General features: G+C 33.3%; 2 protein-coding genes across 4 annotated transcripts in view; one reads left to right on the top strand and one right to left on the bottom strand.

Annotated features, from left to right (window-relative positions):
- Positions 1-6634, bottom strand: part of LOC109345399 (probable inactive ATP-dependent zinc metalloprotease FTSHI 5, chloroplastic) — a 23040-nt gene extending 16406 nt beyond the window's left edge. The window contains exons 1-7 of the mRNA XM_019584381.1: positions 5520-6634; positions 4317-4788; positions 2818-3018; positions 2432-2725; positions 2069-2338; positions 476-565; positions 251-382 (exon numbers count right to left, since the gene is read on the bottom strand). Coding sequence (XP_019439926.1) covers positions 251-382; positions 476-565; positions 2069-2338; positions 2432-2725; positions 2818-3018; positions 4317-4788; positions 5520-6499 — 2439 coding nt within the window. The 5' untranslated portion in view covers positions 6500-6634. The remainder of the gene's footprint in view (positions 1-250; positions 383-475; positions 566-2068; positions 2339-2431; positions 2726-2817; positions 3019-4316; positions 4789-5519) is intronic.
- Positions 15478-21448, top strand: part of LOC109345398 (protein CHROMATIN REMODELING 20) — a 31724-nt gene continuing 25753 nt past the window's right edge. For 2 of the 3 annotated variants that reach the window (XM_019584380.1, XM_019584377.1), the window contains exons 1-7: positions 15479-15800; positions 17695-17819; positions 17976-18038; positions 19851-19946; positions 20026-20118; positions 20832-21022; positions 21097-21337. In XM_019584380.1, the coding sequence (XP_019439925.1) occupies positions 17697-17819; positions 17976-18038; positions 19851-19946; positions 20026-20118; positions 20832-21022; positions 21097-21337 (807 nt within the window). In that variant the 5' untranslated portion in view covers positions 15479-15800; positions 17695-17696. Of the gene's footprint in view, positions 15801-17694; positions 17820-17975; positions 18039-19850; positions 19947-20025; positions 20119-20831; positions 21023-21096; positions 21338-21448 lie in introns of all 3 variants that reach the window. The other variant, XM_019584378.1, reaches the window with a different exon arrangement.

The raw sequence follows: 21448 nt of genomic DNA, 5'->3' as shown, positions 1-21448 counted from the left end.
AATAAAAGAAAATTAAGGTTCCATCAAAATCGATAGCTTATCTTACCCATAATTAAATCATACAAATCAGGTTTTCTTCAAATGTGTTTGAGTAATTTATAGGTTTCTTTGATTGGAAAAAATGGTGCATCAAATTAAAACGGAAGAATTTAAAAATTGCAGAAAATGTGTCACAATTTTGTAACAGTATATTGAAAGAAAAAGGAAAATAATTCTTGTCAGGTTGAAAAAACTTCATGCTATACCATACCCGAGGTGCCCGTGCACCCATTTCTTGAAATGCCCTTGGGTTTTGCAAAAATGCCACAACTTCATTGATTTCCTCTTTCATAGACTCAATGCTAGCAAAATTCTTCAATGGTATTGGTGGTTTCTTCACCCTCTGCATAACAGCTATACATCTTACAGCTTTTCCCTATATGAGAGTACCATATATAGTATACAAACATAAAAGTCATAATTGCTTAGTTTTAACCTTCATCTCTTCAAAAGCTCTCTTTATGGGATCAATTCCTTGCTTTCTCTTCCTCTTGATTCTCCTCCTTTTTTGATTAATGTAATACCTCTGTAAGATCGCACAAAAAGTAATAATGCCTAATTAAAATTAAGGTATCATAAGATCTATTCACTGGCCATCTAGACAACCATTAGGCAAAAAACTAAGTACATCGAAAAACAGATAATTGAAAGCAACAACTACAAAATCATATCTGATGATAAAACGGACATGTGTGATTTTTCTTTTAATTTAAAAATTAACTCATCAGACAGGAAATTGTTAAAGTGATGCGTTGGTCGTTGGGGGAGCTAGAACAAATGTTTAGGGCTGGCCTGCTGGCACAAGACGAAGGAAATGGGTGAAGGTTGAGGAGGTAAAATGAGTAATAGTGTGGAACAGATATAGAAGGGAAACATAAGTGATTAAGTGGGGAACGGGGAATGATTCAGAGGAAGGACCGGTCACAACACATTCCTCTTCTGACCCCCACACGTGACTATTCCACTAGTGGTGGTGACAAAAATGAAATTGGCAGTGACTAACCTCAAGTTGGCAACAAACTTACAAACCTATATCACAAACTTTTATCAATCAAAGAATAAATAACATTGGAGTAAAAAAGGTATACATATAGGAAGCAGACGGTCCTCCACCAAACACAAAATCATGGTGGCTGTGAGGTCAATAACACAAAACTTACTGGACATTCCAAAATTGGAATAATTTTTAGGATGTATCACCAGTTCACCACTAAAGTAAAACCAACATTATTATCAATGTAAGTCAGTATATTTTGTTGGAAATGTCAAAGTCAAATAGTGTTGAAATATAAACTACATTCATGCACATTATTAATTAGTGACCATGTATTTTCTATGTTCATGGTACTTTTTCCTATACATGCATCTATACACTTTTGGAAACAACCTCTTTGATTGTGAGAATAAGGTTGTGTACATCTACCCTCCCAACTCACCAATGGGCGCTCTTTTATGCATCTATACACTCAAGAACTTACAATTTCTAGGAGTTATAATTTCAATGTATGTGCTTAGGTTCATTGTATCACATTCATCGTATGACATCTAAAGCACCTATAAATGCCCATGCACTAGTGCATTAGTAAGCAACTTGAGCAATTCACATCACTTTTGTATATTCTTTCTTTTCTTTTCCTATCAAGACCCTCCAACTCGACATATTTTAGAAATTTAGAAGGTTTGGTTTAAAACCTGAGCCCAATTAAATTTAATAACCATAAACATTTAGACCAGTGAAGCTAAATTGCGACAGCTTATGGAAAGATTGGGCTTCTGCGGTACTTTTTACCACATTCATCTTCAACTGTAAGCAATCAGTTTAACTTTAGCTCACTAGTGTAACACAATATAGTACTGCCAGATGACATCAGCTTTGAAATAGACAGCAGACATGCAAATGTGGAATAGGATTTTGCATGGATCCTTTTATTTAAGGGAGAATTGCAGGAATTCTCCAAACCATGATTATAATCAAAATTAAGCAGAAATTTAAAAACTGGCCTATGCCCGATGCAAGAACAAAGATTACCACTCGTCGCAACTTCCGCATATTTGGATTTCTTCGCAAAGGACCATAACCAAGAAGATTTCGAACGTTTCTCCTCAAAAATTTGAACACGTGAAACAATACAAACCCATATATAGCAGCTCTTACAACAAACCAAATAACCCATCCACCATCATCTGTTTGTCTGGATTTGAAATTCAATTCTGCCTCTGATTGCCATTGCAAGTACCATGTGGACTGGACTGACTGATATATTTCCTCTGGCCAAGCCATCCCCAATTGTATCCTAACCTGTAACATGAGACCTATAAATGATTAAAAAAAATCACTATTCCAAGCCAATCACTTCAATTAGCAGATGGCAAGTTCTGAGCTCAAGCATACCGGATAAGGGACTATAAACTCCACGATTGGAAACACTATCACCACCATTATGTCATCAGTTATATTCTTAACTTTCTTGAAGATCCAATTTCTTGCATATGTGACAGCCCAAGAATTCCACAACCATCTCGAAAAACAATAAGACACCCTTAGTATCAAGAGAAACTGTTGGCGGATATCCAACTCTGAGAGAGGAATCCACATTAGATGAACGGCTGTTGGAATACCGCAGGCAAGCATTTTCATATACAAACCATCAAATCCCCCCAAATCTTCAAAAAGCATTTCAAATTCCTGAAATAAGAAAGCATACAATAATCGTCATACAAGAAATAAAACAAAACAAAATACCTCTCAATAAGAAAGAGAATATATACAGCTAAAACCTTTATATCAACATAAAATTCTTTCTCCTCCCCCTTTAATGTGATATACATGGCACCCCAATCATGTCTAATCCGGGCATGCTCTATTAGCTTTTTCGTGACAGCATAAGGAACAGCCACCGGATCTATCTCCCATCTCTTTTTCTCTTCATTATACCAAGTCCTTGACACTACTCTGTCTCGATCCAAAAGTATCCTCTCCTGCAGTGGACATGAAGTAAGCATTAAACATAATACAGCATGCATGATGAATAAAAACAGTAATAAAATCCAATCCAACTTCGTGCAAAAATACCTACATGGACAATAATATATCCACCATCAATGCCCTGTCCCAAATTATATTGAAGAAATAAAAACTTTTGATATATGGTGTACCAATGATGTGTGGAGGAAGAAATGAAGGGCGGCCCAATGCACGAGGCTCCCAATTAGTGGGGTATGGGGAGGGTAGATGTACACAAACAGCTTTATCCCCGCAAGCAAAGAGGTTGTTTTCAGGATTTGAACTCGTGACCTCATGGTCACTAAGCAACAACCTTACTATTGGGCCAAACTCACCCTCTTAAAAAGATATATTCCAAGAGAAAGAAATAAAGCACATGATAAAATCAGATGCAATGAAAAATATATTTCATTAAAAAGAGAATGATTACTATTAATGGATAAAATGGGGAATGACCAGTTCAATTCCCATCCTAGTGAGTTAGCAGTATTCGTGACACACATCTCTGATTCTTTGAATGTATTTAAAAAATATACTATTATTAAAAAGAAGAAGAAGAGGAGGAGGAGGAAAAGTGGAAAACACAAATGAAGAGGACAAGGTATCCTCACTAGAAACATCACAAAACGAGGAAAGCAAATCTATGACATTGAGTTGTGCAACATAGAATGACAATCTCTTTGCATACCTAACAAAGAGAAAAGTCTAAAGAGGCCAGGAGCAGAACACCAAAGTGAAGCTAAAAAAACACCGTCCCAAATGAAGTCCAGACTTGAAAAGGTATTCTTGAATATTCTAGCAGTCATTTCCAGCCTTAAGCACCAAATTACAGCAAAACAGAAAAGTATCATAGTATCTTAGCTTCCTTCAGAGTTCAGACAGCTTAACCAACTAAACTTATTCTACATTTTTATATTAAAAAATCGAAAGAAATAGACAAAATCAAGGTGCCCAAGAGTCATATAGTGGAGAAAATCATGATTTCTATTCTGTGGATGTGAAGCTTAACTCAGTTTCACATCCATAATCATTTGAACCAATGCTTGGTTGATTGTTCTCCCTTAGTCATGATTAAATGCTAATATTACTCATAATGTCCTTGGGTAACCCAAACATCAAATGTAAAAAATAACCAACCCAATAAGTGAAAGTTAGAGCCCTTGATAAGGTCTTTTCAACTGTCTAAATTATTAAAAAAAAAGTTTGTTATTAAACATATAATATACAGTCAATCCACCACTAAAACTACAATGGAAAAAAGTGAAAATGGAACCTGTCTTTCAGCCACATATTTTCTGCCAAACTCAGCATCTTCTATTAAATTCCGTTTTAAATCTGCCTTAGCTTCTTCACGCCATTTCTTCCAACCATGGTACAGGTGAAGACTAATAGCTTTTGGAACCACGACCTCTTTGTTTCCAAACATCCACTTCAGCTCAGCTTCAGGAAAACCCTTAATAATGTCTTCTTCTGGTGACTGAACAATGTATAGCTTTTCCTCGCCAAACTTTTTCATATTTTTCCTTATTTGAGACTCTAAATTCTTTTGCATCTCCCTTGATTCTTTGACATTTCTTTTGAGACGTTGAGCAAAATCAATAGAGTCTTGATGAAAAATTGGCCCATTATCCTCAGCAGAAAAAATGCTTGGAAGAATTATTTGTTCAAAATGTTTTCTTTGTGCAGTTTCCAAGTCTTTCTGAATCACAGCTTTTGAGAGCCTGGTACCTGAGCTTGTAGGTGAACTGCAACCAATTAACAAATGTTGGCATGATGACATACAATTTCAAAAGTATCATTATTATACCAAATTTAACTTGCATAACCGAACATTATGTGATCAATAAACCAGTTGCATACATAAAGATAACAGCAGTCTTATATGTCCTCAATTGTAAGATTTGCAAGTTCAAACATTATCTCGAGGGATAAGATCCCGTCACGATCAAAATTTAAATGCAACTCCCCTCCTCTGTTAAATGTCCCTTGGGCAGGTAAATTCAAAGACAAAATAAAGAAGTAAGAAGCAGCAGCAAACATCACTAAATCTTTGAAGATAGAGAATATAAGCTGGAATAAACTACACGGAATGACTGAAATAATGAGAAATCCAAAAAACCCAACTTATATCCTTAACTAACTAATGGACTTAACTCAAGCCTGCTACAGTGCATTGTAATGTACCTTAGCTTTCGGAATAAGCCTGTGTTTCGTTAGAACTCTCTGCTAGAAGTTGGTTAAGCTGTAATTCTAACTAACTTCAAACAGAATATGAGCTTGTTCTGAAGGCTAGGCTACATACACTACAATACAAGATAACAAAACACAATCTAACAAAGCCACACAAAAACCTCTTCCACATGCAACCCTGATCTCCATATATACTATAGCAACAAAACTAGAAGATAAAAACTGCACTAAAAATCAAAAGCTAGTTGAATACATAACATGCATTCAAGTTATCAAGGCATGTAACCTTTTAATGCTCTTCTGTCTCATTTCATGTTTAAATCTCTCCACCAGCTTCTCACATTCCCTCTCTATGAAATTTATTTCCCTCACTCCATAACTCAAAGCGACTGTCTCCTTCGTCACAATCAAGTCCTCGATTTCATTCACTTTCTCCCATTTCCCATTATACTCCGTCTCCAACCCCTCCACTTCCTTCTCCAATACCACTATCCTCTCCTTATCTTTCTCATCAACATTCTTCTTGCTCTTTAACTTATCAAATTCCTTCTTCGCTTTTATTATTTCGTCAATAATCATGCCCGCCCTTTTACTCAATGCCCCCTTCTCCTTCCTCAACACTCTTAACTCCTTGTAAAGCCTACCCATAATATCTTTATGTAACTCTTCTTTCTTCGATTTCACGGCCTCCAATGCCGCATCCACCGCATTAACTCCCTGGTTTCCATTCTTAACCTCTTCTATGATCCTCAACAGGCCTGACACCTCCTCCAGCAAACTCTCCGTACAGTCAGCATACTCATGACTCTTACCACTCTTCGTTCCTTTCTCTTTACTCTTCTTATCCCTTAACATGGCATCATTCTTCACAGCCACAACAGGTGTAGCTGCAATTGCTATTGCAGGAAATCGGAATGCACCAACCGCAGAGAAACCTACGGCGAAACAAAACAGCACAGCACGAAGAATATGCTTTGATAACAAGCATTTAGATATGAACGGTTCCTCTTCTGTGCAATATACATTTGCAGCAGCAGTAGTAGTAGTTGTAGTGGCAGCAACTACGCCTAAGACGGCGTCGTTTTGTTTTTCTTCTTCATTGTTGATTGGAGTTTTAATTGAAGCATATGAGATTAGTTTTGGCCGTGTTTTAGCGACGAATCTTCGGTTTCGAAATGGGATAGGGCGAATGGATGTGAAAGGTGATGAAAAGTGAAATGGTGATTGTGAAGTGTGAAGTGAGGGAGAAAAGGAAAGGGATTTCATTGAAATTAGGGTGGAAGAGAGAGAGACATTTGAGTTTTGGGTTTGGAAGTGAAGAGTAGCTGCACCAGATTGACTCGTTATCCTTTTAACTCCACGCCTGAAAATGGAAGTGAATAACAGAAGAAGTAAGAAGGGTTTAGCTGTAATTTGCATACTAATTTATAGATATTCAATATATTATTCATTTGTATAAAACTCATGTACCAATACATATCAAATATTGAAAGAAAAAAAATAAAGAGTAAATTACACTGACACCCTGAGTTTTAGTGAAATTACACAAATCACTCCTCACTTTTCTAAACTTATACAAACCTCCCCTAGTTTTGTACTTTCATTACACTGACACTCGTGTATAAGAAATAAGTGTAGTGTAATCTTTTAAACAAAAAATGTGATAAATGCAATTAAGTTAAACAAAACATGATATATTGTGTAGACAAATCTAAATAACAATGTATCTTTATTATTATTTTGTTACAAAATGCATCAACAATTATAAAGAAATATTGTTTAAATCACTCTTATAATGTAGTGTAACGAACCAAAAATAATAAAGATACATTGATTTGTATATTATTTAGACTTGTCTACACAATATATCATGTTTTGATTAACTTAATTGCATTTATCACATTTTTTGTTTAAAAAATTACACTTATTTAAAATTACACTTATTTCTTATACAGGGATGGTCAGTGTAACGAAAGTACAAAACTATAGGAGGTTTGTGTAAGTTTAGAAAAGTGAGGGATGGCTTGTGTAATTTCACTAAAACTCAGGGGTGTCAGTGTAATTTACTCAAAAATAAATGATTTTAATTAACTTTGTAGTAAGTGTAGATTGCATAAAATGACTCAAATGTATCTAAATGCTTGTTATATAATCATATAACAATTGGCCCAAGAAAGAGGATTTTTTTTGTACATCAGAAAGAAAAAGAAAAAAACTACAATATAGGGTATAAATCCCTTAATAGGATGTAGGATACTCTTATAGGTGGCGACTTCCAAGAAATATGAGAATCATTAGAGTTCAAACTAAAATTAGTTAAGAAATCAATCAACATGTTTGCCTCTCTAAAAGTAGGTTGTGCACGCATTTCTCAATTCTTGTTTAGTAACTCAAATATGTTTTGTAGAACTTGACTCAAATAGTGTAAGCGAGTCTGCAAATTCTCAGTGACCGTATGGATGATCTCTAGACAATCACTTTCAAGAATAATAGCATTATGACCCATGTTTCAAGCCAAACGAAATCTCTACTCCATAGCAAGCAGTTCTGCCATAATGGAGGACCCAATACCAAAGTTGCTAGAAAAACTAGACAACTAAAGCCCTTCATGTTCGCAGATAGCTCATCCACCTCTAATTATTTGATCACGGATAAGACAGCTACCATCAACATTTAGCTTCACCCAACCAGCCTCTGGATGACATCGGTGAGTACTAGTCAAGGCAACTTCAGTCAATAACACATCCTTGGAGTACTAATATCTAGAATCTTGATGAACATTTTTAGAGACAAAAGATATGTCATAAGTAGTATTACCAAAAAGAGTATTGTTGCGCCACTGCCAAGCCCACCAAATTCCTGCCAAATAGAGTCTTTCATTGCTTGTTTTGACATTTCCAACCAACCAAGGAAGGAAAGAGTGGTTATTCCATAGTACCTTATCATTAAAACTCAAATGATGCCATAAAAGAGTGGAGTTGTAGTGGTCCTTGAAAGTATGGAGAAGAACTTCAATGAGTGAATTACAACGAGAGCACATATGAGAGGTTGTCATATGTCTTCTAAAATGAAAAGAGTTCATCGGCAAGGAATCATGAAAAGTAAGTCATCACAAAAACTTGACTTTTTCTGGCACATGAAGCCTCCACAACCACCTCTAGAAATTATGGGAAGTTGTAGTCTCATCCTTACTCTTAATCAACTAGTAGCTAGAATTAGTTGAGTAACATCTTATGGCACTGTCCTCCCAAATCCAATAGTGTACTATTCAAAGTGGATGTAATAGGAATGGATTAAATGACATCCATCACATGGCTAGGAAGCATAGAGTAAATAAAGCTAAAATCTCAAGCATCGTTATTCTAAAAATCTGTAAGTTGCAACTTAGTGTCAAAAATGTGAAAATGGTCCACCAAATTACAAAGATAATCCATGCGAAACCACTTATCATACCAAAAGGATTTGCTACCATCCACTAGTTGCAGATTGAACCCATTCTTCATATCAATAGGAGCTTTAACAATATTCTTCCAAACGGGAGAGGTATTGGGTCTTCTAGGAGCATATACCAAACAAAAATCCCTAAAATACTTTTCGCTAAGAATCTGACACTAAAGTTTACTACTACCTTGAATAATATCCCAACTCAGCTTTCCAAGAAGAGATATATTACTCGAACAAGCGTCACAAATATCAAGACCACCATCATTTTTATGTGAGGTCAAAACCTCCCAATTAATCAGGTTGAGACTTTATTAACATTACCACCCTAAAGAAAATTATTTGATAATATATCGATCTTAAAACATATACTCTAAGGAAGCCACAAGCTCTGCATAGTATAAACAATAAGAGAATTAATAACCTGCTTTATTTAGATGATTGTACTTCAATATACTCATATTCTTATTTAAGTTTTGAGAAGTGAATCCTAGAAAATATTTTAATGGATATTATGATTTTGAAATCATACAAGTATTGTGAATGTAATGGTTTTGGTCTTGTGATTTAATGGCTATTATGATTTTGAAATCATACAAGTATTGTGATTGTAATGGTTTTGGTCTTGTGACTTTCTCCACTTTGATCAAAGGGATTGAGATATTTTTGAAAGATTCAATCAACCACTTATTAATTATAGTACACCCATCTAATTGTAAAATTAACTTATTTCATATATTCAAAGTTATCAACTACTTAAGTAAGCGTGATATATTCTCTGAACACATTAGGATTTACAAGTGCCTTGTTGACTTAGAATTAATATGAAATAAAAAGTAATATCAAACCTTAGTATATATTAGATGACAATATTTGAAGTTTTCTTCAATGGGATAAATTGGGCCATAAAATTTATAGAGTTCTCTCTATTATGGATTAAAGTGTCCTCGCAAATAAATTTTGAGGATTAAAATATATTTTGAGGTTATTTATTTACATTTTTATGGACCAAAAAACTCTAGAATAAACTTTATAGAACAATCTAGCTAATTTATTTTTATGGAATAAATTAAGTTTAACAAGAAATTCTAAAAACCAAATTTACTCTCTACTTTATTAGTTTTATTTAATAAAAAAATCTGGTATGCAACAATAAAATGGTTTGAATTTATGATAAGATAATAGGAAATTGACATTTCTTTGGAAATTTTACTTCCAAATAAAAACAATAATGAAAAATTAAATTACTAAAATAACACCAAATCGTGATATTATTCTATCTATTAAATCTTTTATTTACCCCATATTTTATTTATCTCCTTTATATGAATACTTGCACTTCATTACTTGTATTCATATTGGTCGTTCTTGACTTCTTGTCATTCTTCAATATTATTAATCAATAACGTTATCAATTTAAGCCATATATTATTTGTTTTGATATGAACATTAAACCACACAAGTGACTCAATTTCCCTAAAGAAAAAAATGAATCATGGACATTGAGCTAGACAAAACCATAAGGTGATGCAACCATAAAGAATAGAGCAGGACTCTATATTATGCATTGTTAAAGCATAACCATATTAGAGATGGTAATGAGTCCGGATGAGTTTGGGTAATGTATTATCATGATTTGTTTCTTTCATTGAAGTTTGGACCCATGCTTATGTATATACTTATTGGATCTACTGCCTAGGAATTATTAGGTACCAACTAAAGCCACATATATCTAGAATTTTATGGGTGCATATTTGCTTTCTCAGACTTAGAGTCACTTCATGTATCATGACTTTATTATTGGTTAGGAAATTACTTAAAAATTAAATTTTAACTTAAATATAATTTTTTTCAATCAATCAGAAGGTCATAGCACATGGAGTGGTATTAAATGTGGAACAAATGTGGACCCAAATTTTATAGTGCCTTAGGGTTAGTTTGGGAGTTGGATGTTGGAGGGGAAAGAAGGGAAATTGAAGGCTTGAGAGTCATCTCACAAGTGTATTTCATGACTCCTAAGCCTCCTCTTTCCCTTCTTTCCCCTCCAACATCCAACTCACAAACTAACCCTTAGGCGAAGGCAATGACTTTATGATGCGAACCTCCAGGGGTGGTTTGCTTTCTTCGCCGATCGTTCTTGCCTGAAACTTAATGGGACTCGCGGAATAGAATTTTTTATTAATGTCAACGTTTTTGTGTATGAAAATTGGTAATCTTCACCTCTTCAATTCAGATTTGCAAGGAACAAAAGGCAATCAGCTCATTCAAATATGAATTCAAACTCAAGGCATGAAGATCCAATCAATTATGAACTTTCCTTTTCAAGCATTTTTTTGAAGAATCCGTCCATATCAAGGCACATTCAAGTTATCCAAATCAAATAAGCACATGGGTGGAAATAATCAAGGGAATTCGGCCAAATTCCAATACCAAAATAACTCAGCCATTAAAACTCATTTAATTACATGTTTTTAATTAGGATTTCAAATTTCAAATTAGGACTAGTCAAATTTCCCTATTTATGTATTCATTTTCAGCATGAATAAAGCAAGTTGAATTTGAGATAAAAATCTAAGTGTTTAGTTGAGAATTTCTCCTACTCTTATCTTGGCCGTGGCCAACCATTGGACTTATCAAGAACATCAGTTCTTGTGGCGTTCTAAGACTCATCACCCTCTCGGTGTGGCGTCTACATTCTTATCAAGGAGTTATCCTTGTGGCGAATACCTTGTTCTTATCAAGCATCCTTGCTTGTGGCGAACTGCATTGGCTTATTAAGCATCCTTTGCTTGTGGCGCTTCATCATCATTCTTTTTCCATTTCCCTAGTGCCTCACGCACAACACAAATCCCTTTTCAATTCTATACACATCAAACCGTGACCATACCTTCCACAAATCATCTTTAACATCATGAACTTCATACAATTCTGCCCATAAACATCCCAGCCCTAAATCCTTCCCAAATATACACGTACCTTCATCCAAATAGCCCCAAATATACCCAACAATTAACACAAACCTAGCCTAAAAGATTAATCCCAAACCCAAGCCAAACATTCCCCAAAAGTCCTCACATACAACCTAACCTAGACCCCACGTAATTACCATACACAACCCTATCCAAAAATAGCCAAAAAGAACCATTAACATCAAAACCGAATTTGAGATTCCAAACTCAAAATTTTCAAGCTAAAAACGATCCAAAATATAGGCAGCCCCCTAGAGGTTGTCATCACTTTATTCGACCGTGGCTTGGGAAGACAACCACTCTAGACAATGGGTTGAGCTCTGGGTGGCAATTTTAGCCGTGAGTCCTTGAGAGAGATAGTGTGAAGGATGAAGTGACTATGTGATACTCATTATGAGTGTACTTCTCCAAGACCATGACATATACTTAGACAAGATGGTCAATGTGTTAGACTTGGATAGTTGAAGCCTAAGAAGAAGTGAGGACGAAGAAACTAAGATGAGATTATAAGAGTTATTATTAGTCTTTGTATTAGTATGTCACTGTTAGAAATCTTTCTTATTATCCCATTCTAAACACTAGGTCCTCAACACAATTCACAACTATATATAGATGTTTTCTACTCGATGTCCCAATAAAGTCATTAGTAGCTAACTTTTTTTGCTGACTAATGAAAATATTGATGGACATAAATGCCCTAAATAATTTTGAAGAGTTTCTAATACTGACCACGGTCCATGGGAAACATACTCCTTAAAGGCAAAGTTAAACAAGAAAGGAACCACTCATATTAGGAAAACAAGAAATGTGAGTCTCACCCATAAATATTTATAAATAAAAGCTTTCACTTGAACCAAATTATAAAGGCCATCTAACAACACATCACATATTTAACCTAATTCCAAACAACTGGATCCTATGAAGATTCTCCATAAAAGCATGTAACTTCTCCTCATTGAGTACAGCTCTTGGATCCCTAAAAGCATGTAACATCACATATTTAACACGTCACATATTTATTGTCCCACAAGTTGTGTTATTGCATGTACCATTAGCTGTGGTTGGTCAGAAAAGTAATCAATTATTAATTTTTTAACTTAAAAATATTTTTTCAACCAATCATATGTTTACCGTACATGCAGTATCACATTTGTGGGGCAACGGATATTGTACCCTAAAAACAATGGTGATCATTAAACTCACCTTTTCCCATTGTCCGTTACGAAACTAATGCGGTGGTAACATAAATTCTTGATACCTTGCCACACATTTGATAAACCCTTGGCAGTATCAATAAATGGAGTAATACTATTTCTAAATGCATATTTAGTTTTCATGACAAAACACCCATAAGATGTAGTGTTATCTTATCATTTTTTGATCATTGAATAAAGTAACTCTATCATCCACATCAAAAATTGTATCTCAAAAAAGACAATTCACTCGTAATTAATATTAAAGTAAATTATATTGATACCATCTAAATTTTAGTAAAATTATACAAATTATCCCTCTATTTTTTACAGCAACAAAATCAAAAAAAATGATGACAAGTGTAATTAAATTAAACAAAATATGATATATTGTGGAAACAAATCCAAATAATATATATGTCATTAAATTTTCATTATTTTTTGTTCATCATAAGATGCATCAATAATTATAATGAGATATTATTTAAATCACTCTTATATTATATCGTAACGAAAACAAAATAATAAAAATGTATTGACTCATATATTATTTGTACATGTTTTTACAATATACAATATTTTGTTTAACTTAATTATACTTATCATTCATATTTGTCTTAAAGTTCACACTTATTTCTAAAATAGGTGTTGTAAGCGAAATGTGTGTACTAAAATTAGGGTTCTTTATAGGTGTAAAAAATGAAAAAGGTAATTTGTGTAATTTCACTGAAATTCAAAAATATTAATGTAATTTAATCTATAAATATTATATATATTGCCTCAAAGTAAGAAAGATGCCTAATAATATACTTGTAGCTATGTTAGTAGTTCCCCCATAAAAGAATAAGAACACCAAGTTGGTTTTAGAGGTAAGTTTGGAACAAGATGCTTATAATTCGAGTTCTCATATAGTCACACAAATTTATAGGAAATCAAATACTAGATCTACCAATAATGATTTTCTTTCAAGAGTTAGATAAAAAAGCATTCATAATATCTCATTTAATTAACATGTTCGCTATCCATGATGACATGAGTTAAAAAACAATACAACCATTCCGAGCAACATTAATGAGATAAACAAGGCACTCAATGCACAAAACAAAAAAAATAAGAATATACAATATTATTTTGACTGATACCTCAAGACAAAATAAAATCTACGGCCACATGAAATACAAAATAAAAATAAAAATAAAAATAAAATTTAGAATGAAATACAAAATCAAATTTAATTAACTTTAAGATGAGGAATGTCAATATCATCAAGAAGGACCAAATGATACAATCAACATTACAATACCATTCATATTATATATTATATCTATTACTATAAAGATAAATTATTTATATATTTTATTAATTTCAAAATATCTGTCTAAAAATAGAGGAAATATGTATTAAGAAATGTAATTAATTTTATTAAAATTTGGAACAAGAATATATAATTTTCTATTTCAGTCTTTAAGCTATATTCTTATCTTTCATCATTTAATATTTTTATAAGGAGAATGTTAAAAACAAATCATTTACTACTATATTAAAATGATAAGTGAAAAATTATTTTTGATATTTCGACTTTTAAATTAATTTATATTTTAATCGACATTGTTTGAATTTATAAGTCATAAACTTATAATTTTTGTATGTATCAATTTGATATTTGAAAATATTTTAGAGAAAGTAAAAAAATCTAAACTAATAATAAAAAAATGTCAAACAAGACAATTTTAACTATCACTCAATCTTAATATTTTTAGGAACTATTTTATATTTTTCAACTATTATTTTTTTAGTATAATATCTATTATTTTTCAACATTCACTTGTATTTTTTTAAAAAAGAGTTAATAATTATTAAATATGAATGATGAAGACTAACGAGATGTAATTTAGTGATATAAGATCTTACTAGATTCGAGAATGACCAAAACGTTAAGGATTCAATTCCTAATAGCTACACCTGTTGAGAAAAATAGTTATGAACTCTGAAAGAGATAAGAAATGCCCTCGATTAGGGATGACAACAAGCAAGAGTAGGCACGATTAGTGCTTTCCCGTTCCCAACCCCACAATATTTGCAGGTACCGAACGAATTTTTAATATTAGTATATATTTTTATTCTTTGTAATAATTAATATGTAAAAATAACTATTGCATAAATAATATGATATTTATCTGATAAATATATAATTATAGTCAAATAGTTTTAATTTATTATGAAATAATAATAAAATATATTATATATAATATTAAAATAACAATAAAAACCATAATACATATAAAAATTTAATTAAAAACTAAACTTATAAATTTGCGGGTACTCACAATGGCGGATATCATAAAATTCGTTTCGTTCATCCCTACCTTTAGTAGTACCAAAAAATATGAATGATAAATAATAGACTAATATAATACGAATTTAATATATACACTGACAATGTAAGTATTATACTATCAGTAAATTATCCGCCATTTTCAAAGTTAATCTTCATTAACTTTTAAACAGAAAAAACAAGACAGGCTATTGGTAAATAATATGGTGAAAAACTTTTCATAGACAATACATCGATTTTAACCTTACAGCATTTTTTTTCTTCTCTTTTTCCCAATAAAAAACTGCTTTCCTCTGTGTGGATCGAGACATCTATTCAAAAGGAGGTTTTTCATATAGTATGGTTTTGATGGTAAATTGGTAAGTTTCATTTGTTTTCTTCAAAGAATCAATTTGCTTCTCCTTCCACCACCGCTAACCATACATGCTGTGTTTTCAAATTCCCCAAACTAAAACACTGAAACAACACATATAAACCATTTCCTTCTATTCCATTCCCTCATTCGTCAAATACCAGATCGTTGGTGGTGGTTACTGGTTCCTTCTCTTCCACAACTTGTGTATTTTTTCCAAACCTAGAAATTTCTAAAATCCCTAACTTCTTATCTCTTCTCTGGTTCAGCAATTAAGGTAATAAGCTTCCGTTTTAGCTTCGTTAACTAGTTTATTTACTCCGTTTAATCATTATTTTTCAGATATTCATGTTCACCTTAATATATAGTGAAAAGAAAAAAGGATTATGCAACTATAGCTACTTACTTCATGGATTCTGTTCGTCCGCTTTTGCTTCTAGGTCATATATAGCTTGCTTGTTCACTTCCCTGTTCTGGATTTTGGAATGAACACATGGACACAAAGATTATGTAAAACCATTGCAGTTTTGCACTAGAGAGAGTTCTCGCAATGATTCACTTTTGTTTTTAGCTTGCTGATTTTGAAATAAAATCAATAATATAAATGTATGCAATGGTGATTTTGACATAATGTAATTTTTTAATTTTCCATTGAATGAAATTAAAAGGGTTTAGATTTAAATGTTTTGTTTGTATACGGACATTATGATGTTAAATTTGATTGATGTAGCAGACCCTACTTAGTACCTGTGAAAAGACTCGTCCTTTGTTGGTGTTGCTGTTGTAAAATTTGAATGATGCATGAATTCAATTAGTGGCATTTTTATTCGATAGTTTAGTGAAAGTGTGAAACATCAAATTAAGACAAGTAAACAGTGTTTATGTTGTTAATGAGAATGTTTCCACGTGCAATGGCATGATATTGAGAGAATTATAAAAACTATGGTGATCCGATGCCATTAAGGAAACTGTCTATGGCACACTAACAAATAAAAACAAAAGCATACTGCTAATAGAAGTCTGTTTTTCTGTTTGTGATGTAACTTTTTACTTACTTAGAGAGCTAAGTTAAACTGAGTATGTTATATTATCATGACTAGAATCATTTATAGGATCATTTATCGCCTCTGTAGCTTATCTCATTCCTAATATAAGATCACAATTTGTGCAGTTTGGAGTACTTTAGGATCTTCTACATTTATCTACTTGATTTGTGGATTAGAGTTGATGGACTTGTAGGATACTAGCTTGTCTACCTATTGTAAGATCTTATGAATATTTGTTTTTTTAAATTTGGACTAAGTTAGGTATTCTGAATTGTAGTTGTCAATAGTGGTGAACTGTCCGGCTACCACTTTGGGTACTTCCTATGAAACTGAATCTTAATAGCCCAGTTAATCCCCCCATCCTCTGTTTTGTGCTACCTAGTCCCCATAAACCAAAACTATTTTTATAGTGACCCACCATTTTTTGGGCCGAACCCAAACGTGTTCTAGCTACCCAGTTGTATTCTCCCATTCTGCTTCGCTCAGTGCTAAGATGACTTGAAACTTGTTGCTAAACACTTGAACATTTAATTTTCGTTTTTATTTTCATTGTTACATTTTAATTGCTTTTTAGTTATACTGGAAAACCCCTTCTTGTGGGTTTTTAGTTCATTGGGGCTAAATGAATGCCTATTTTGCTCATGAAAGCTCATTTTAGGTAAATAGTCTACTGTTCTATTGTTGGCGTAGTTGTGCATAAACATTATCTTTCTTTTTCAGGCGCTGTGAGTCAAAATAAATAGAAATAGGCTACTAAGTGTGTCATTGAAAGTCTATGAAAATTAATTATGTTACCACTGTTTGTGGACATGCCAATTAGTGAGTTAGGTGAAATAATGGGTTCGAAATCCACTGGGTTGATGTTTCTGCCTTATAAATCAGGAGAAGACCTGAAGAGTAACTAACATTTTTTGCATGATGCCATGATGGCATTATTTCAAAATGTTTTATACACTGCCTGTTTCTCTACTATTTACCACTGATGTGCATCTTATCATATATTTTTGGCATTTTTGTTATTCTCTTAGAATGTTAGACAACGAAATTTACATTAGTTGATCCAATATAATGTGCAGTCTTAAATGTTTATTTGTCCTCTACCCATCTTGTTGTAACTTTTGCCAGATATGGAGAGAAAAACCGAGGATGAAGTGGTAGATATTGGGAGTGCTTCTAGTTGTTCTTTTAGTGATGATTCAGAGGATGAAGGATCTCTGTCTCCCGAAATAGATGACAAAGTGGATGTTGAGGTCAGGCATATAAGTATTTTCTTTGTCACTTGTCGTTTTCAATTTTTTGTTGATAAAATTTTGTATGCTCATATAAAAACCTTGTTGTCAGTGTTTGCTTTCCTTATGCAATCTCTACGTATACTTTATTTTTTCCATTTAATGTTTATTATGCAGGAACCTTTGACTGAGAAAGAAATAGAGGACCTTATCTCTGAGTTGTTAGAAGTGGAGAGTAAGGTATTATATTACATTACATCACACAGAAACTAACATGCATTATTTCTAATAGATACTTTATTGATTCATGTGTGTATTTCTTTCTCTTTCCTCTCTCTAGATATATCATACATATATATTCATATCTATATATTCAAGTGTTTTGTGGTCAATGGTCGCTCTTTGGGTGTTATCCTGCTTGTTAAATTGTATCTTCTCTTAGTGTTGCCCAATAGCGGCCATGGCGGCATCGTTTTTTGGGCTACCGTCATTAGCCATTTGGGAAATCCCGCCATGATAAGATCAAGAAGAAAGAAAAGAATTAATGGAAAACAATACCCTAAACAAGAATCATTGTGATTCTTGGTTGGGATGAAGAACAAGAATATTATTAGAAAGAAAAACAAGAATTGAGATGTACAAAAGGTCCCACGACCTTTCCCCAAAAGGTCCCATGACCTTTCCCCTGATTCCATAATCAGAATTTACTTCCCAATTAACTCCCCTTCCTCCAAGAGACTAGTTCCTTATTTATAGCCTAACTATCAAACTATTATAGAAAGCCTAACAAACTAAATGCTTAGGGATACTTTAGTAAATGTGTTACAATTAGGAAATCTCTAACTAGACTTACATATTTCCCCTTCTATACACATTTTTAATGCTAGGCTTAGGCCTAATCTTATCACGCCATATGGCTGTGTCCGCCTTCTGCTCGAAAAAGCTGCCATGGCGGTAATGACAGCATTTTGGCTTGCTGGTCAGTTTTTTTTTTTTAATTGGGTTGGGATAGGTTTTTTGGGCCCACCCATGGGTTAAAAATTAAAACCGTAACCCCTTTCTATTTTTGCCTCTTCTCTTTATTGCCTCTATCTCTCTCAAAACTGAGTTCTCTGTTATGTGCTGCCGCCGCAATCACGTTTGTTAACTCTTTTTCATTGTTTTTTCCCTTTTTCTATTTTTCTTTCTCTCTTGTTTCTTGTTTTCTCATTTCTTTATCTTTTTTTTCATTCCATTTTTTTAATTTCGTTTTTTATTTACTTTCAAAATATATTTTTTCCAGTCTACTTTTTTTCCCACTTCCTTTTTCAGTTTACTTATTTTTTTCACAATTTAATTTTTTTTTCAGTTTAGTTTATATACAAATTTAAAACGATTATTTAACAGTAGCACAGTGTATTCCAGAAACAGGATAACACACATTATGAATATTTTGCATTTTATATTTGTGTTTTGCTTTGATTTTTAGCTGTGGCTCTTTACAAGACTTGTTAGTATTGTTTATTTTACTTTGTACTGATCTTATGATGTTATGAGACATTGATACTTAATGATTTTTATTAAACTTTATGTTATTGTTTGATTTTTGTGTTATTGTATTATTATTTTATTTTTCCTATTAAGTTATATTTTTTATTTATTTTTTGTCAACCGCCATTATGATGTTCGCTATTTGCCCACAACGCCTTTATGGCTGATTTTTGACAACTGCCATGGGCCGCCATCCGCCATGGGCAACACTGTCTTCTCTTAATGTTTAAATAAATTTTATCTCAATTTCTTTCTCGTTTGATAGTAATTGTGAACTTATTGAAATGTTTTCTTAGGAACACGTTATCACCCAACAAGTGGTTTTTTATTAACAATTCTTTGAATAAGAGAAAATCTCGTAGCTGGAAAGCAAGAATTAATGGCTCTTAGGAAACATATAACTCTATTAGAAGATTGTTTTGTATGGTATGCAAACCTACAATAAATGATAAATCATATATATCTTCAATTTTCCACATGCATTTAAAGGCTCAATTGGAGCTACTCTAATGTTGTTTTTAGGCTGCAGAGGCCCAAGAAGCTCTTGAAGAGGAGTCTCTTACTAAAATAGAGAGTGAAGTTAGACAAGAACTGAAGCAAACTCTTCAGGGGGATGATGTTAGTTTCTCTCATCGTCTCTGGCTGTGTCAATCTTTCTATTTTAACTTATGATTTGTTTGTCTTTACTTATCTGTAGTTGGAAACTGCTGTTGGTGATGAGATGATTACTTTAAAAGAAGAGTGGGAAGATGTTCTGGATAACCTTGAAACTGAAAGTGCCCACTTACTGGTTTGATCCTTTCTTCAATTTTCAGTAAATATTTTGGTTTATAATGTCATGTCTCTTCCTGCTATTGCCAGTTGTTATCATATCAGAAATTGGCCTTCTTTTGTCGAATTGTCGCTTTATAGTACTGATTTTATTCTTGTTATACAGCTAGTTTTTGCTATGATATTTAAAAAGCGTCTCTGAATTTGCAAAGTAACCTAAATCACTGGTGCCAATTTGAGCTGTGATCTTAATCCTTCCATATTCGCCTTTTATTTGAGTTGGGGGTGGGAAGTTGCTTAACCTACACTTTATACCATCACTTTAGGCCTTTTGTATATTTGAGATTAATTAACATGGCTCATGTTTAAGTTTCACTCACCACCACCATCATTTAATTTACTGTTATTGATCCTTGGCACAATGGAGTATTGCTTCCTTGTGACCTGGTGGTCATGAATTACAGTTGCGAAAATAGCTCTTCACTCATGTTAAGACTGCATGCATTTGGCCGTCCCTAGATCCTAGAATGGTGGGATTTTCCTGCAATTAGCTGCCCTTTATGTTTCTTTTTTTTGTTGTTGAGAAAATACTACACTTGAGATTGATTGTGCAACTTCAGTTCTTTGTTTGCTTGACATGTATTGACATTTTTTTTAAGTTTTATAAATTCTTCGTGTATTGAAATGTGCTTATGTTTTTCTTCTGCTGCCCATTGATATGGTTTTGATTAGGAACAACTTGATGGGGCTGGAGTTGATCTCTCAAGCCTTTATAAGTGGATTGAAAAAGAAGCTCCCAATGGTTGCTGCACTGAAGCATGGAAAAGAAGGAATCATTGGGTAGGGTCTCAGGCAACTGCTGAAATTGCCGAGTCAGTTGCTGTTGCTGAGAAGTATCTACAAGTAAACAGGCCTGTTAGGAGGTGTGGTTCTTATATGGCATTTTGGATTTGGCCACATTCAAATATGTTCTCATATGTGTTTGTGGTGTTGGCAGGAAGCATGGAAAATTATTGGAAGAGGGTGCTAGTGGCTTTCTCCAAAAAAAACTTTCTGACGAAACCCAGGAGCCCTTAAAGAAAGAAACGGAGGGTGATTGGGATCTGTTCAATAAAGTAATTTCTGATGGGAGTGGTGCTGATGCTTCATTTGGCAGTAACCATTGGGCTTCTGTTTATTTAGCCAGCACTCCACAACAAGCTGCAATCATGGGCCTCAAATTTCCTGGTGTTAATGAGGTGCAACTTTAACCTTTGTTTACTGCTTTACTCCCCACTCATGTGCCGGTCCCTACCACTGTTCTTGAATGCTTGTTTAAATTTGCTTATTCGCCGCAAATTTTGGCATTT

Source organism: Lupinus angustifolius, chromosome LG04 (genome assembly GCF_001865875.1).
Source record: "Lupinus angustifolius cultivar Tanjil chromosome LG04, LupAngTanjil_v1.0, whole genome shotgun sequence".
NCBI lineage: Eukaryota > Viridiplantae > Streptophyta > Magnoliopsida > Fabales > Fabaceae > Lupinus > Lupinus angustifolius.
This window is presented reverse-complemented; position numbering and strand designations above follow the sequence as displayed.